Consider the following 15,080-nt stretch of genomic DNA (forward strand, 5'->3'; position numbering starts at 1 on the left):
ACAACGCTCATCAACGTAGGTCTTGAAGTACCTCATTCAAATGATTTGACTAGTCCAGTTATTAAAGTTATGTCAAGTGCTTAAAGTGACCAAATATAGATCAGTGGACTTTTTTTATACTATTACAGTGAAATCTCGATAAGTCAAACTCTGATAACTCAAAACAACTGTTAAGTCAAACAAAGAATCCATTCCCTTCAGTAGTATAACAATGATATACAACCCTGCTTAACTCAAAACTCTGCTTTAGTCACATTTTGAACCTGTTCCCTTGAGGTTTAACTTATGCAGATTACACTGCATTTACATCACATGCTCCAACAGAATTATGTGACCAAGTTAAATGCTAATCTCAACGAATGAACGTTAAAGTGTTAGCCACGTCAATCTTTCCAGAGTATCTGCATTGATTCCATAGCAAAGTTTCAATTTCATCAATCACTAAGGGGTATGGTGTATTAAATTGGAACAATTTTCAAATCTTGGCATTGTCACCAGCTTCGGCTCAATCTCTGGCCTTAGAAACACTTAGAACCTTCTATGTTCAAACAAACTTGAGTAATGTGTAACCTCAGATCACAGAATTACTTTCCGAATCAAAACACGGACCTAATTATGATCCAAGGTTCCCAAGTCAAGATCCTAACATCTCTTGAATCCAAACCCGGAGTTGAAGTCATGGTTTGATAAAGACCCTTGTGCCACTCACCCCCAGAAGTTCCACCTCTTGCAGGAATCTGCTACTGACAGACATCAAGGCTTCCTGAGGCCATTCATGGAACCAGTCAATACTGGTACAGTTAGTGATGGCTGGGAACTTACGACCACGCACACGCAGGGTGTTCCCCACGGGAGAGAAACACAGAACAACCTGCAACAACATCACAAAAGAAATTCAAATTTAACTAAATAAGATCCATCAAACTCTCAAAGACACTTCAATATTTGCTTACTCGGAACTTCAATATTTTCCAAATTATAACAGGGTTGATCGAGATACAAATGCGACCCACCTTTAGCTGGCGACGCAGCCTGTCAATGTAGAACTTCCAGCAGTTGTCCCTGGTATCCTGCAAACCTTGACCCTTGACCTCATTGCGGACCCCCGCGATGACGTTCTCCACTTCGTCATCTGCCAGTAGGCCGGGGATCTCTCCCGAGGCCAGCAGATCGTTGATGAGCACCAGGAATTTCTCGTCTGCCACCTGGGCGTCAGTCATCAGGAAGACAGTGCCGATATTCTTGAGACCAGCTTTGAGGCAGGTCGTGGCTAGATCAAGCTAAAAAATTAAACAAGAAAGAGACAAAATAAATTTTGTTAAAATAATCACCCCAAAGACCTCAGAGCAGTGTTTTGAGGTGAAACAAAGTAAAAAGTAAATCTGACGGAAATAATATCAAACACAGCTAAATGAAATATACACTTTGGTACTGTGAACAGCACACCCTCGAGTCAGACAATGCCTAGCCTGTCACTCTCAGTGAGCAAATGGGTTTAGGTCTGGGAGTTTTCCCCTTCATACCTTGAGATCTGGGATCCCGTAGCCTTTCCTGAGTGTGATCTGGAAGACTTCCAAGCTGCTGATGTAGGCGGCTAATCGAGCCAGACTCTGCTTGCCACTGCCTCCCACACCGACTAGGAGAGCATTGCCTCGAGGGGACTCCAAGATACGATTGATGCGACAACTAGGAGTGTTAGGGAAGGCAAAAAAATGGTGCAGCGTTTGAAACAAATTTGATCAATCCAGGCCCTACGTCTCTATTTTCAATGTCTGATTGATTGAATGTTTTTCCATCCAAGGGGAAAAGGCCAATTTCTTTTTGTAATCACAGGGATGAATTGTCCACTCACACATGCTGCATGGCGTCTTCAAACAGCACCAGGTTCATGACAGCATTGATCTCATTGTAGCTGTCCAAAGCCTCGGCCAGTAGCTTGCTCAGATCAGGCCAGTCAGGTATGGCTAGATACTTGGGGTCACCCATACCACTGGCGAAGTGGCAGTAGATGTTAGGCTTGGCATTCATGGCTTGCTCATCCACGTCCTGAAAATTAAGGGAGGCAGAGGAAGGGGGTACAAGAGGTCAGATAAGAACGGCAAGAGTGTGAAAAATAGTTCTCAAGGCAAGTACATGTTAAGTCTCAGGAGAAATTCCTAAGCACAATTGCCCAATAGATGCGTGTGTTCCACAGTTCTTTCATTATTAAAACCCAAGTTTTCCCACAGCCACAGTTTACTTGTCGTGCAGTGCAATTTCGCATTTTATAAACATCTATCAGAAAAGACACTTTCAATAGATGTTCACATTTGGAAGCTTTTTTGAACAATTACATTTGAAAAATCTCCCCCTATCCATTTCCAATAGTAAAATTAAACTCAGGGTATCTTTTGCTTTTTCCGCTCTATATTTACAACAACAATCCTCAATCATGGACAGAAAAAAAATGTGTGGATTGTAAACTGGTGAATATTTGGCTCGTTATGGGCAACCTATTTAGGTACGAGCTAGGAGTCAACATCTGAAGAGGTACGAGCTAGGAGTCAACATCTGAAGAGGTACGAGCTAGGAGTCAACATCTGAAGACCTACCTCGAAGAATTTCTTGCTGAAGTCCTGCACTGTTTTGCTAAAGGTCTCAATATCCTTGTCATCAATCATCTTGTCACCGTAGACTCGGGTGGCTTCGTGTTGCCAGAGCCGTACAAAATCCACCGGCGCTTTCAAGCAGTCAGGGGTGGAGTAGAGCAGCCCCTGCAAATACACAAGTTAACAAAAACAAAATGTGAACCACAAGAAAGAATCTCCAAAACCAAATCTCACTGCCCTGATTGCCATAATTAAGATTTAGTATGGCAACAAAATTGTTATGATTATCATATTTCACATGCAACAAATTTCAATTTAAAAAAAAAAGAAGAGTTTTAGAGGCAGGAGATGCTGACCTGGAAGATGTTGGACAGATCTCTCAGGTTGAAGACGTAGTGGAATTTGACGGCAGTAGGCAGGAATGTCTGAGCAACCTTCTTGTGTAGATCTAGGGCAGCATTGACCACAGTGACGGCCATCTTCTGGATGACCTGTGGAGCAGTGATCATAGCTAGATGCTGGCTCAGGATGCTGCTGTAGATGTGCTGTAAGGCGTCCGCACCGGGGAAACTCAGGGCAAAGACACAGAAATGGCGCTGGAGGGACAAGAAAACAAAATAACGGTGATATTCCTTTAGGACTTGGATCTATGAAAAACATGACACTAGGTGCTATAAGACAATGAAGAAATTCAAAGATGCTCAAGAGATTGAAACGAGTCTTTGAATGTCGACCAGAAAATATTAAGTCTAAATTTAGGTTTCGAGCTTAACATATTAATTGTGACAAGGTATTCCTTTAATTATTTATGATTGCACTTGATTAGACTTGTGATTCAACTCGTTAATGACTTGTGATGGAATAATTCTGCCATGAAGTTTTGATAAATCTGTGATTTTACGACCATAAGTGTCTAAAATAAAAGTAACAATCTTTGAGGCACATCTTACCTGGAGTCTGGAGTTGATAGTGAAGCTACCAGCTGTAGGGTTCATGCAAGACACATACTGGCAGTTGTGAATCTCCTTCAGCGACAGCTTGGTGCGATCGTACCAACACTTGTAGTCCATGTGTTGGCGGATCAGCGTGTGGGGCTGCACGGTGCCGTAGGTGTCCACTTCAGGCATGTTCATGTCGTCAATGAAGTAGACGAGCGTCTTGGTTCCTGGAGGACCAAAGTTGCGACCGGCTTTCTTCTCCAAGGGCTTCTCCAAGACACCTGAGACAGATTGAGACTTGGGAATTAATCCTAGCTCTCTCATACTCCTCAAAATCCAAAGGATTTTGAAGGAGTTTGTAGGATTGAGGAAGGTAGAGCTCAGCTCCTTTCTCTTGATACGGCGTATGAGTGGCTACAGTTTGACGAGATGGGCTACAGTTCAAACACGAGCAGATTATTTCTGCATCTAAGCATCTTAGGGACTCTATGATCATGGAAACCTTACCTTGCAACATCTCTGAGGTGGTGTAGTAGTTGAATGGCACGTTGGCCACCATGTAGTCCTCAGACAGTGCATTCAGCTTATCCCCAACCAGTACACTCTTGCCTAGACCGGCGTTACTGACCAGCATGACTGGCCGGCCGTTAGCCATCAACAAATCCATGAAGTAACGAACGCGTGTGGTTTCTGCAGTGTGCACCAACACAGCCTACAAAATATACAAGTACAGTTGATGGTAAACAAATTGTGCTGTTAGTTGGTGTACTGATCTTCAGACTGCTGCAAAATTAAATGATACCCCCAATTTTGTTTTTCTGCGGCTTACCTGAAGAGGAATTTCAGGGTCCAACTCAAACTTTGGCACCATCTCGGTCCATGGGGTGAATTTCTTGGAGCTAGGGTCGATGTAGTAATCAAAGACGGTCCCCTGGCCAGGGAACTTGATAGTCTTGAATTCAGTCACCCACCATTTGCTGAACTCCACACGGTTGTCAACCAACTGCATGGACAGAAACAAAATAATAGTGTTCAAATATCAACAAGGTGATATATTCAGAAAAGACCAGAAGTGTTTACATCATGCCAAAGTTGTGCAGTGTTTCTTAGGACTGCTAGAAAGGCAAGGGAGAGTGGGTAGGGGGTCTTGAAGGGGGGGGGGGAATGAGGAACACAAACCTGATCTTGGAACATGGCACCACCGAAGGCCCAGACGCAAGCAAAGACAAAGTAGAGTTCATAGAGTTCCTTAGGACAGTCAGGTGGGGTGTTTTCTGGTGTCAGAAGCACCTCCAACAAGTAGCACAACATCTGGACCATACTTTGCTCTGTTTACAGACAAAACAATTGCGAAAATTGAAAACATAACATTATCAATTTGATTTAAAACAATGATTTACTCAATACTGATTAAGAACGAAGGTTGAATTGTGTCTAGTATTTGCTCTACAGATTGGCAAATTCTACGACAACCTACCTGGAATGGGAATGATTTTCTTGAATCGGATCCTGAGAGTGTCCAGGACAGCTGGAAGATACTTATCAAAGAGAATGGTCAGGTTGGCACGCTCAGACTGTACTTCCCTGGTCTCGATCCAGCTGGTCACAACCCTGTACAGGAGAAATTCAGAACAATCTTAATTTCCTTGAATTGTGAAGGTCTAGTGGTATAGTGCAGAGATACGTTCCTCACCATCCATCTCTGTGATATAGGTTTGAATCCCACTTCTGACACCGTTTCTTCTTTGTCTCAGCACAGCCCGAACAGCCCTATTTCATGGCTCAGCTTAACTCGGAAATCTACACTTACAATCATAATTCTGCCTTAAAGCATGTTAAGTTTTTATTCTAGCAGTTATTCTACGCTAGCCCTAGCTGTGAGCAAAGAATCCTCAGATCGTAAGTTTGAGGTACCAGACGTAGTGATACTTACGGGTTCCAGCCCAGATCAGACGGGTTGATGTACAGGATGCCAGCCCTAGACACGGTGGCAGGAGTGGCAGTCCGCAAGTGACTGATCTCGAACAGCAAACGCATGGAGGGAGACAGGGGGATACGCTCGTTACTGGCGAGGGTCAAGACCTAGGATGTCAGAACAAAATCAAGAGGAAACACGTTAAGAAATTTCAATGTGATTATACAGAATGCCCCATTGCAAAAATAGGCAATTTCTGAAATCAGTAAAATGCATTCATCTGATACAACCAAATTAAGAAATTCAACACATTTAAAGAACTCAGCCACCTGGGAATTATACATTAACCAGGCCCAATAAACCTATTTTTAAATTTGTTGTGGCCTCTATAGTTCCAGATTCAGGTTTTTACCTTATTGTCATCCATGACGGTATTGAGTGACTCGATCCACATTGGATCAATGTCACCGTCAAGAACGATCCACTTGTTGTACTCGTGGGTGATGTTACTCATGTCTCGCATGATCACAGAAAACAGACCTGAAAGAAACAAGTACATTTTGTTTAAACAGTAACACTTTTTAAACAAAAAGGAAAGACTCCTGCAGAAATTGAAGCAATTTACAGTAGACATCTGCAAAAATGCTCTGAACAAGAGTCTCATAAAAAGTCTGGCACCTACTATCTGGTGACAAATGTCTGACCAATTTATACAACAGTATTACAGATACCAGACCAAGATGGCCACCACGCACACTCACCGTCTTTCCATTCTCTAGTAGCTGGGTTGATGATGCCAAACAGCTCATCATTGGTCACAGCTTTAGGGTTTAGGATCTGCATGATTGGCTTCTGCTTCTGGTTGAAGTAGGTACGATTCAACACCTTCAATACCTGTTGACGTTATCAGAGAGAGTTGCACGAGTTAGGGTTTTGCCAAGATCTTTAAAGGTCTAAAGTACGATACTACAATGATCTGAGGTTGACTATTACAATTCAAAAATTAAAGATTTCTAATAAACTATTCCTGGTCTCCTACCTTGCTCTTGCCAGTGCCAGCATTACCAATGACAAACACAGAGTGTCTGACAGCCAACAGCTCCTCCAACTGAACCACCTTCAAGATGAAATTATCCTCAGCTTGCAACTTGAGATCAAGGGTGGACTTCTTGACCAGCTTCTCAAAGTCCATCTGACGTTTACGGGGGACGTCCAGGGACGGGAACAGGTCCCCGATCAAGCCCATGAAGACTGGCATGTCGTCCGTGACAATCTTGGGGATGTTGAAGTCACGCAGAGCTCGCATCAACACTTGGTCTTCAGGACGCTGTTTGTCACTGCGTTTGAGGGAACCGGCCACCACTAGGACGGATTTGATGGCACGCAGACCCCAATCGTAGTGATCCTGTGAACAGAAGAATTCAACAGTCATTACATAGAAAGTTTTGAGGCTACACTCAAAGAAGGTAAATGAATCTCTACATAAAATGAACCTTCAGTTGACCTGTTTGGACAGTAGCTCTTTACACAGAGTGTACAGCGTGATAAACTTGCGAGCAAGCAGACGGGCCTCCAGGAAACCCTCAGACACCAACATGATCTCACAGATCAGCTCAAAGTCTGGCACCACCATAGCACAGGGCCTGCAGAACCAAAATAAATCACACAAGACACATGGAAGATACTGATAAAGTATGTTGCTAAGGGACACAAGGACACATGAGTCTTCACACAGTTTTAAAACAAAACCAAACAAACTGATTTCCAGTCCTAGATTATCCCTATAACTTGTGTGTTGATGCACTTGTTCAATTTTGGTTACCATTTTTATCAGAACAAAACTTCACCTGAAGAGTGCTTTGAGGTTTTCGGGCAGCTCTGTCCGGCCAGCGTAGCCAGGATTCATGGTGATGAAGATCCCCACAGTAGGCACCATGGAGATCTCTGTGCCTTGGAAGTTGAAGCGGGACTTCTTGTCTCGGATGGCATCCTGTACACACTTGACCTGGAGGGAAAGATGAGAGGAAAAATAGAATGAGACGGTCCTGCTTGAAGGTCTGGTTCCAATTTCATGTAGCTGCACAATCAGCAGAATATCTGTGCTAGTGCTGCAAGCACAGAACGGTGATTGTGAGTGCAAACATCTGGAAGGCTATGGACAAGCATAACTTACCTGGACTGCTACTACAGACAGTACTTCCACCGAGATACGATTGAACTCATCAAAGCAGCCCCAGGCACCAGTCTGAGACAGACCCTTGTAGATATTACCACAGGACTGCAAGGAGAAAAGATAACATAATAAAATGTTGACGATGGTTTCATTTCTATAAAAAGAAAGTACTTAGTCTTAAAAATCATTACTCTTAACTATATAACACTCAAGTTCGATTGTAGAGGTTGTGGCGTGCCTCCGGGATTCAGTTTCATGCACAACAGTTAAAGAAACACCACTGAGATGAAGAAATTATCAGTATGATATACCTTGAAAACTATAACTATTTTTTGAAATGACAATTGTAAACACATTGTATACCTTATGCTACATTACAAGTTAAGCTATATTTTGCTAAAATGTTGTTGCGATTACCTTGTAGTCCATCTGTTCGGAGCAGTTGAAGACATAGACCATGATACCCAAGGCCCGGCCAAGATCCTTGGTAGTCTCTGTCTTGCCGGTACCAGCTGGTCCTGCTGGAGCGCCACTCATGATCAGATGGAGGGACTGGGTCAAGGTGATGTAGCATCTAAATCAACCACAAATATTGGGTTTTATTATTTGCTGTCACTCCAAAAAGTGACAAATGAAAGAATGAGAACGGAATCGTTCTTTAGTGTGGACAGTCCTCAGAGTTAGTGACCTACCTATCAGTGAGTGGGGTAATGACAAGACGAGGGGTGTTGCCCAGATACTCATAGGAGTAGTGGAATTGGGCATCACAGATGTTGGCGTAGCACTCTTTCTTGTCATCGTCCCAGCGATGGCGGAGCTGGCTGAGCCACTGGAAGGCCTGCGAGTTCTCAACCTGTAAAAATCAGACAAAGTCAGCAGAAGTGTTAATCCTTTCAAAAGAATTAATCCCAGTCCAGAGGACGGTTTGGTTTACACCGTGGTATTTTCCTTGCCTTGGAACAATTAGTGTAGTGACTAGGATAGGTGCTAACCTTGTTTAAGACCAGTTTAGCGACTACGTCACGGGCGTGCACATCGATGGTACAGATAGTCATGATCTTCTGCCTGTCTCCCTTAGACAAGTCACCAATCAGTAAGTTGATGAGTGTGTTCAGCTGCTGGACCTGTGGTGGGATAAAAAATACAAATAATGAGGTACTAGTCACCTTCTACCAAGAACTATGGACTCTGTCTTCAAGTATCCCCTGAACGGTTACACAGAGAAAGTTGGGGGAGACCTCTGGGAGAGACATTCAAATGCATTGCAAACGGCGCTCAACGCTCAGGCAAAGATGGCATAGGTTTTTGCAAATTGAGGTGAAATAAGTTGCACATACTTCGCGCAATATACCCACGAACCACTACTCGCGTGCAGTGTCTCACCCACTGGGGCTCTCAGACCTGATCACAAAGCGACAATGCTGTTGTGCAATTCATAAAGTGATCATCAATCTCCACTCTACTAACCTGTTTCTTGTTGTATTCCTTCATGGCGTTCTCATGGCCTTCCTCCAGCCTAGCGAAAGCAATGCTGACCTCAGTGGACCACCAGACCTGAGTCGACGCCAGAGCCACCTGAGCAGGGAAGTCATACAGCCATTGCTCCCTGGGTTTCTCCTCGTAGGTGTTGACTCCCTCGTTGAAGAGATTTTTGACGGTGGAGCGGGAGGTGTCCATCAAACGATTCAGCCACACCTCAACCTGGCAATCAAAGGCACAGAAAATAATTCCGGGATTAAAGCTTTTTAGCTGTTTCAAATAACTAAACTTTATTTTAAGGTTGTCTTTGTCGGAGCCAGGACTTCCAACTTGATCATAATCAATGGATTTTACATAAATGACATTTTTACAAAACATCATCGATGTTCTCTCTCTGTCATGAACATACCTGACCGGAGCACTCGCAGGGAGCATCAAAGTCCACATACTCTCCTTCCTTGCTGTACATGCCCAGTGCTTCCTTGGTGTCATTGCCTTCATCGTCCTGCTGGAACTTCAGCTTAGCGGTGTTATCAAACAGCTTAGCAAGATGACGTTGAACCTGCAAGAAAATACAGTGACAAATGGGAAAATAAGAATGATTGCTACGTAGAGAAAAAAAAATTTCGACTTTTCTTTTTGTAGTTTTTGCTCATGCTGCAGATTGCTAGCTTAAGTATTTAATGATAACGAGCTTACTAGAAGAAAATTTACTGGGCATTTACTGGGGGTGCGAAGCAGAAATTAATTGGACTCTTCAAATTTATGAGCTAAGCAACAGAGTTTGACTTTACCAGTGTGGGGTTGTTGCCTTGGGATAAGATGTCCAGCAGATCAGCTGAAGACACAAAGTAGAATCTTGGGAAGGCAAGACGTTTGGTCTCCAGATACTCAGCCAATGCCTTCTCACAGATGGTCAGCCTAGCAGGAGTAAAGGGAAGGTCGTGAGTGACGTAACGTCTGTATATGTGTGATTCATTAGGGGCGTCAAGTACCCTCTCAATTGGAAAAATGAGTCTGAGCCACAATATTGAAGGACAACCGCGCAGCGCTTAGCCCAGGCACCCTGATATAACAAAATGCGCAGCGTGTGCGAAGAAAAGTGTGTCCACACTCAATAAGGTAAGGCTACATAGCGCCCTCATTCTTTCATGCAGAGATTCCATTCACAAGATCCAAGGACAAACCACGTGTGGCAACACTTGTTTTTACTGCAGAGTATGCACAGCCAATTTTTAACTGACCGATCGACAAAACATCTTTGATTTCAAAACTGAAATACTGTGTCTTACTTTGCTTGCAGAGATTCCAATCTCTCGAACAGCCCGTCTTTGTTGGTGGCCTGGACAACATTTGGTGTCTTCTCAGCATCGTTCATCAGATCCTACAACATCAAGTTTGGAAAAAGCAATGAAATATTAGAGTGTGCCCGAACTGGACTTTATTTTAGCCATCCACCATCTTATGTGATGTATCTTGCTACTGACTAAAGCAAGCAACAAGAGACCAATGAAAACTAACCTTAAAGTCCGTGTCGATTCCGTCAAATCTCTTGGAGTCCTCGGGTAGCTGATTACGGATGTCCTCAGACCCGATGAAGATGCTCTCCAGATGGGACCAGGTCCGCTGGACCTCAAACCAGATGCTGATGACAGAGTCAGCGATGGAGAGTTTCTTCTGCCAACCGGAGACTTCTTCAAGGAAGTGAGCGATGTACTTGGAGGTCATTAGGTTCTGAAGTTGGACCTACAGAAGGAGGGAAGCGAAACTGGTGATTTGTAAGTTTTAAACGTTATTGACCATTGAAAGCCACATTGATGTTGCCAGACCTTTCTTCCAGGTCCCCAATTCACAAAAATATAAGGTTGTACTGTAGAAATGATGCCTCAAGCACCAAGGCTATGTTGACTGAGTACCCCGACAAAGGATCATGGTGCTTGTGTTCTTGGGCAAGACACTTTACAACAATTGCCTCTCTCCGTTTAGGAATATAAATGCGTACCTGTAAAGGTAGAGTTCAAAGGATTCCAACACTTACCTGGTTGTCTTCAAGCGTTTCGATCAGTTCCTCACTGGAGCGTAGCAATGGGATACCCGTGCGTGGATGCTTGTCGTACTCAAACTCCATGGTAGACCAGGTAGTATCCAGCTCCTTCAAGACTTTCTCCATACTCATCTCCTTGACCGCTTTGTCTACGATGTTACGCACCTCGTCTTCAAAGTTGTGCAGGTTCAATGCAAGCAGGTCTGATAGGGTGGTCTCCTCGTCCATAAGGAACTTCACCTAGGTTCAGATGAAAAGGGGACAAGACTTTTACTACTTTACCTATAAAATATAAACATTTCTTCAGTCTTCTCCCCCCAAGCTCTGCAGAAATCCAAGCTACAGTTCATGTTTAAAGATAAATCCCATAGTATTACCTTTGTGGCCTGCATGAGTTGCTGCCAATGGCGATCTCTGATAGCCGGGTTCTGCAACTCACTGACAGCTCTCAGTGACGTCAGCATGTTCTTGACTGTGGACTCCAGACCACCGTAGGCATCCCAGGCTCTCATCTCCTTGTCCAAGGAACGGATGTCCTTGGCAAACTTCTTGCAGTCGATCTCCATCTGCTCCACGTTGATCTGTTGCCAGAGGGTGGTCTTCCAGTCATCAATGCTAAGAGTTTAAGGATTTGAAACATACAACAGCAGTTGAGTTGTTTTTACTCAGAATAAATTGAGTTTTTTTCCAAGAGAAAATATTGCATGTGGCTTTACTTGGGCAAGGTTTCAAAAAATTGGTTAGGTTAATGAAACATGAAACAGCAGTTGAGTACAGACTGGAGTATCAAATTTCCATTGAAGTATAGCTTACCTGGAGCGTACGATGACAATCATATCCCAGAGTGTCTTGAGTAATCGTACTTCCTTGCGGCAAGCTTTGAGCTGTTTGTAGTCAGCCACGTTGACCTCAAACAGACTGGCGGATTCCTGCAGCTCTGCCATCAGCTTCTCCATCTCAAAGATGGTCATGTGACACTGGAAAGGGTTTCACAAAGAATAATCCAATCTCAATCAAAATAGAAACCTTTCCATGCAGTAACATGTAGTGAAAATACACTGCATTGTTGTTTACATTGGCAATCCGGAATACAAACCGTTTTAAAGAAAACAAATGGTCTATGGTTTTACTATGTATTTAGGTCTCTTAGGCTCCAATCTTGAAATCAACGCCCCGTTTTTCTTACCTCATCGAGAGCCCTGTATGGATCTTCGAAATCAAACAGGAATGGAGCTTCCTTGCGGAATCTTTCTCTGAACTCATGCTGCTTAACCTGAAAGATTCGGGGGGAAAATGTGAAAAATTATTAGCGCTGCTTTTAAAACACAATTTGGCACAATATAGAAAGGTATAAATAATAACAATTCTAAGAGCAATAAATAATGTTAACTTTGTTAGAGGTGTGCCTTTCCAAAAACGGACAATTGGACTTACATCAAATGATGTGCACTTCCTGCGAATGATGGAGACTTCATTGGCTTGTAGGGGTGCTACCTGCTGCTTGACTGTAATGGCAATCTTCTTGGTGTTGTTCCACTGCTCGGGTAACTCCTGCAGTCATCAGAATTGGAATTTGAAGGAAAAAGTAAATTCCACTGCACTTGATTTGAGATACAATTTGCAATGGACTTGTGCCTGACTCAGGAAGACTTGTGACTGACTTGTAATTGACATGTGACTGACTTGTGACTGACATAACTTGTGATAATACCTGATTGACTTGTTACCACTTTAAGGAATTCAATCATAATCCAGCAGCAAACAAGATCTCACCTGCAGCTGTGTATGGACCTCCTCAGGCATCTCCTGATCGTAAGTCTTAAGCAGCTCAATTGTCTGTTTGAGTGGTTCAAACATCTCATCAGTAGCTGATTGCCGATCCTTGACAGCCATCAGATGACCCATGCAGTCCACCAGGCCGGTATAGTCACCTTCTTCTACAGGGTTAGTCAGGCCGGTGTTGGCCATCTTGATGAAGTCCTGAAGCTCGCTTAGGCTAATGAGAAATGAAGGAGAGAAAAACAACAGCTTAGGACAATTGGCAACGTAATTAAGTTGAAAAAGAGGCTCCACTGGCATGCTATGCCAGGAGCCAGGATTTTCTTTTTTAAATCGGTAGGTACGTTTCAAGGTAGTTGTAAATGATCGATCCTATGCGCCTTTAAACCTCAATATGGACCCATACTAACAGGGTCTCCCAAGTCAACAGCCTAATCTACTGAAGCTAACACCAGAAGAATCCAAAGAATTTGAAAACCCTTAAGATGATATGGGTCTAACCTGTTGGTCACATGATCAATCAGGTGCTGCTTGAACATGAAGCTCCATTTCTTGATGATGTTCAGCAGAGCCTGTTTGAAGGGTCTACCATCCACACGGAACCAGGTATCAAAGACGTGGATGGCACCGATCTCATCAACCTCACTGTAGATCTTCTCATAGGAATCCACCTACACAAGGAACACAAATAAATATTGAAGAAAACGTACAGTTGGAAAACCAACAGACCTGAGTTAAGTCATTTCAATCAAGGCGACACTTCAAGTTCATTATAGACTTATAATTATAGATTAAACACATGATGTATCCATTCTAACTTTTTGTTCTGTCATGGTCAACAGAAGGCCATGGGTCCTAGTCCCACATGAGTAAGAGTGCGAATTCTTTCGAGCCAGCCCTCAGGCAACACTAAGTAGACAGTGTTAATGAAATTCCAAAGGCAAAACCCAATGAAGCACAACATGGTTTGCTTCCTACCTGCTCTTTAAACTGGTCCAGAGTAGGCGGGCATTCAGGCACCCCATCCTCAGCATGTGCCTCAATCTCCTCCGTAGTCAAGACGTGGTTGTACAGCAGGAACTGTCGCATGAACTCCTTACGATCGTCCACCCACAGGTAGGCGTAGTTGTCAAAGGAGTTACGGTATTCCTGAGCCTTGTTCATGATGGTGTTGACCCTGTCCATCAGCTCCTGACGCATGTCGGATAGATCCAACATCTCCTCCAAGTCACTCTGAGAAAAGGCAACGGAACATTACGACTCACTCATTCCAGGAAAGCTACAGTATTTTTAATTGATGATTTCTTTGATTAGATATTTTTGTTGATGGCACTTGATTCTTCATACCTGATAATGTTCTGAGCCGTTGTGCTCTGCAAGCCTCTTGACGAGGGACGCCATCTTGTAGATATCACTGATAAGCATCTCAACCAGGTCATAGAAGCCGGCGGCAATACCGTAGTCTAAGGACGGCACAAAGACCATGTCTGGAGCCTGCAGTACACGGGAAAGGGTAAAAAGGGGTGGTTTAACCCTTATTTAATATATGTTTCATCAACTTAAATGTGTTTCACAGTCAAGGATTCAAAATACAGCTCCGTGCGAAAGTACAAGTAGGCGACACTGTAGCATCTGCTATCACTTCACAAAAGCCCAGTCAACAATTTTGTATAGCTACGCTTTGACAAACTGAGAAAACCAGAAGCTGTTACTCACGAATGCTATCAAATTTCAAAGTCTTAAACTCTTTTATAATAAACATTACCTGTAGTTCAAGCTTGGCCTCAAAGAGAGGTGATATGCACTTGGTGTCTGTGTTTTCCAACATGTAGGTCATGCTACAGTTGATGCATGCAAAGAACCCATCCACCAACATATCGTCAACGTAGTCGATGTATGCCTTCCAGATGTCTGTAGTTGAGTCGGCCTTGAACAGCTCACAATTTTCCTGCAAGTTCACAAGAAAAATCACACATTAGCTTAAACATTACATTACTTCGAACCCAAATTACAGCAATATAAAAACTCAAAGTAAATACAAGGGGAGCGTGAAGGCACACGTCTTACAAATCTCATGATATTTACTGAATCCAAAGTTGTACTGTCTGTGTTCAGTGAGGTGGTTTCTCACCTAAGGCAAAGCCACCATAAAATACCAACTTGA

At 43.3% G+C, this 15,080-nt stretch overlaps 1 protein-coding gene across 2 annotated transcripts in view; it reads right to left on the reverse strand.

Annotated features, from left to right (window-relative positions):
* The window catches only part of LOC119734859 (dynein beta chain, ciliary-like), a 39,697-nt gene that overhangs the window by 17,852 nt on the left and 6,765 nt on the right, over positions 1 to 15,080 (reverse strand). For both annotated transcript variants that reach the window (XM_038208458.1, XM_038208459.1), the window contains 36 exons: positions 14,682 to 14,864; positions 14,264 to 14,410; positions 13,895 to 14,149; positions 13,418 to 13,587; positions 12,911 to 13,133; positions 12,572 to 12,688; positions 12,324 to 12,410; positions 11,951 to 12,114; positions 11,515 to 11,752; positions 11,132 to 11,377; positions 10,615 to 10,839; positions 10,386 to 10,477; positions 9,888 to 10,014; positions 9,503 to 9,655; positions 9,082 to 9,315; positions 8,607 to 8,738; positions 8,307 to 8,467; positions 8,032 to 8,188; positions 7,615 to 7,719; positions 7,289 to 7,446; positions 6,946 to 7,084; positions 6,481 to 6,846; positions 6,203 to 6,335; positions 5,854 to 5,981; positions 5,460 to 5,608; positions 5,004 to 5,137; positions 4,706 to 4,854; positions 4,356 to 4,529; positions 4,034 to 4,238; positions 3,539 to 3,807; positions 2,945 to 3,184; positions 2,592 to 2,753; positions 1,853 to 2,046; positions 1,524 to 1,686; positions 1,014 to 1,280; positions 710 to 871 (listed from right to left, as the gene is read on the reverse strand). In XM_038208458.1, the coding sequence (XP_038064386.1) occupies positions 710 to 871; positions 1,014 to 1,280; positions 1,524 to 1,686; positions 1,853 to 2,046; positions 2,592 to 2,753; positions 2,945 to 3,184; positions 3,539 to 3,807; positions 4,034 to 4,238; positions 4,356 to 4,529; positions 4,706 to 4,854; positions 5,004 to 5,137; positions 5,460 to 5,608; positions 5,854 to 5,981; positions 6,203 to 6,335; positions 6,481 to 6,846; positions 6,946 to 7,084; positions 7,289 to 7,446; positions 7,615 to 7,719; positions 8,032 to 8,188; positions 8,307 to 8,467; positions 8,607 to 8,738; positions 9,082 to 9,315; positions 9,503 to 9,655; positions 9,888 to 10,014; positions 10,386 to 10,477; positions 10,615 to 10,839; positions 11,132 to 11,377; positions 11,515 to 11,752; positions 11,951 to 12,114; positions 12,324 to 12,410; positions 12,572 to 12,688; positions 12,911 to 13,133; positions 13,418 to 13,587; positions 13,895 to 14,149; positions 14,264 to 14,410; positions 14,682 to 14,864 (6,408 nt within the window). The remainder of the gene's footprint in view (positions 1 to 709; positions 872 to 1,013; positions 1,281 to 1,523; positions 1,687 to 1,852; positions 2,047 to 2,591; positions 2,754 to 2,944; positions 3,185 to 3,538; positions 3,808 to 4,033; positions 4,239 to 4,355; positions 4,530 to 4,705; positions 4,855 to 5,003; positions 5,138 to 5,459; positions 5,609 to 5,853; positions 5,982 to 6,202; positions 6,336 to 6,480; positions 6,847 to 6,945; positions 7,085 to 7,288; positions 7,447 to 7,614; positions 7,720 to 8,031; positions 8,189 to 8,306; positions 8,468 to 8,606; positions 8,739 to 9,081; positions 9,316 to 9,502; positions 9,656 to 9,887; positions 10,015 to 10,385; positions 10,478 to 10,614; positions 10,840 to 11,131; positions 11,378 to 11,514; positions 11,753 to 11,950; positions 12,115 to 12,323; positions 12,411 to 12,571; positions 12,689 to 12,910; positions 13,134 to 13,417; positions 13,588 to 13,894; positions 14,150 to 14,263; positions 14,411 to 14,681; positions 14,865 to 15,080) is intronic.

The sequence above is a fragment of the Patiria miniata genome, unplaced genomic scaffold (assembly GCF_015706575.1).
Source record: "Patiria miniata isolate m_02_andy unplaced genomic scaffold, ASM1570657v1 HiC_scaffold_28, whole genome shotgun sequence".
Classification (NCBI taxonomy): domain Eukaryota; kingdom Metazoa; phylum Echinodermata; class Asteroidea; order Valvatida; family Asterinidae; genus Patiria; species Patiria miniata.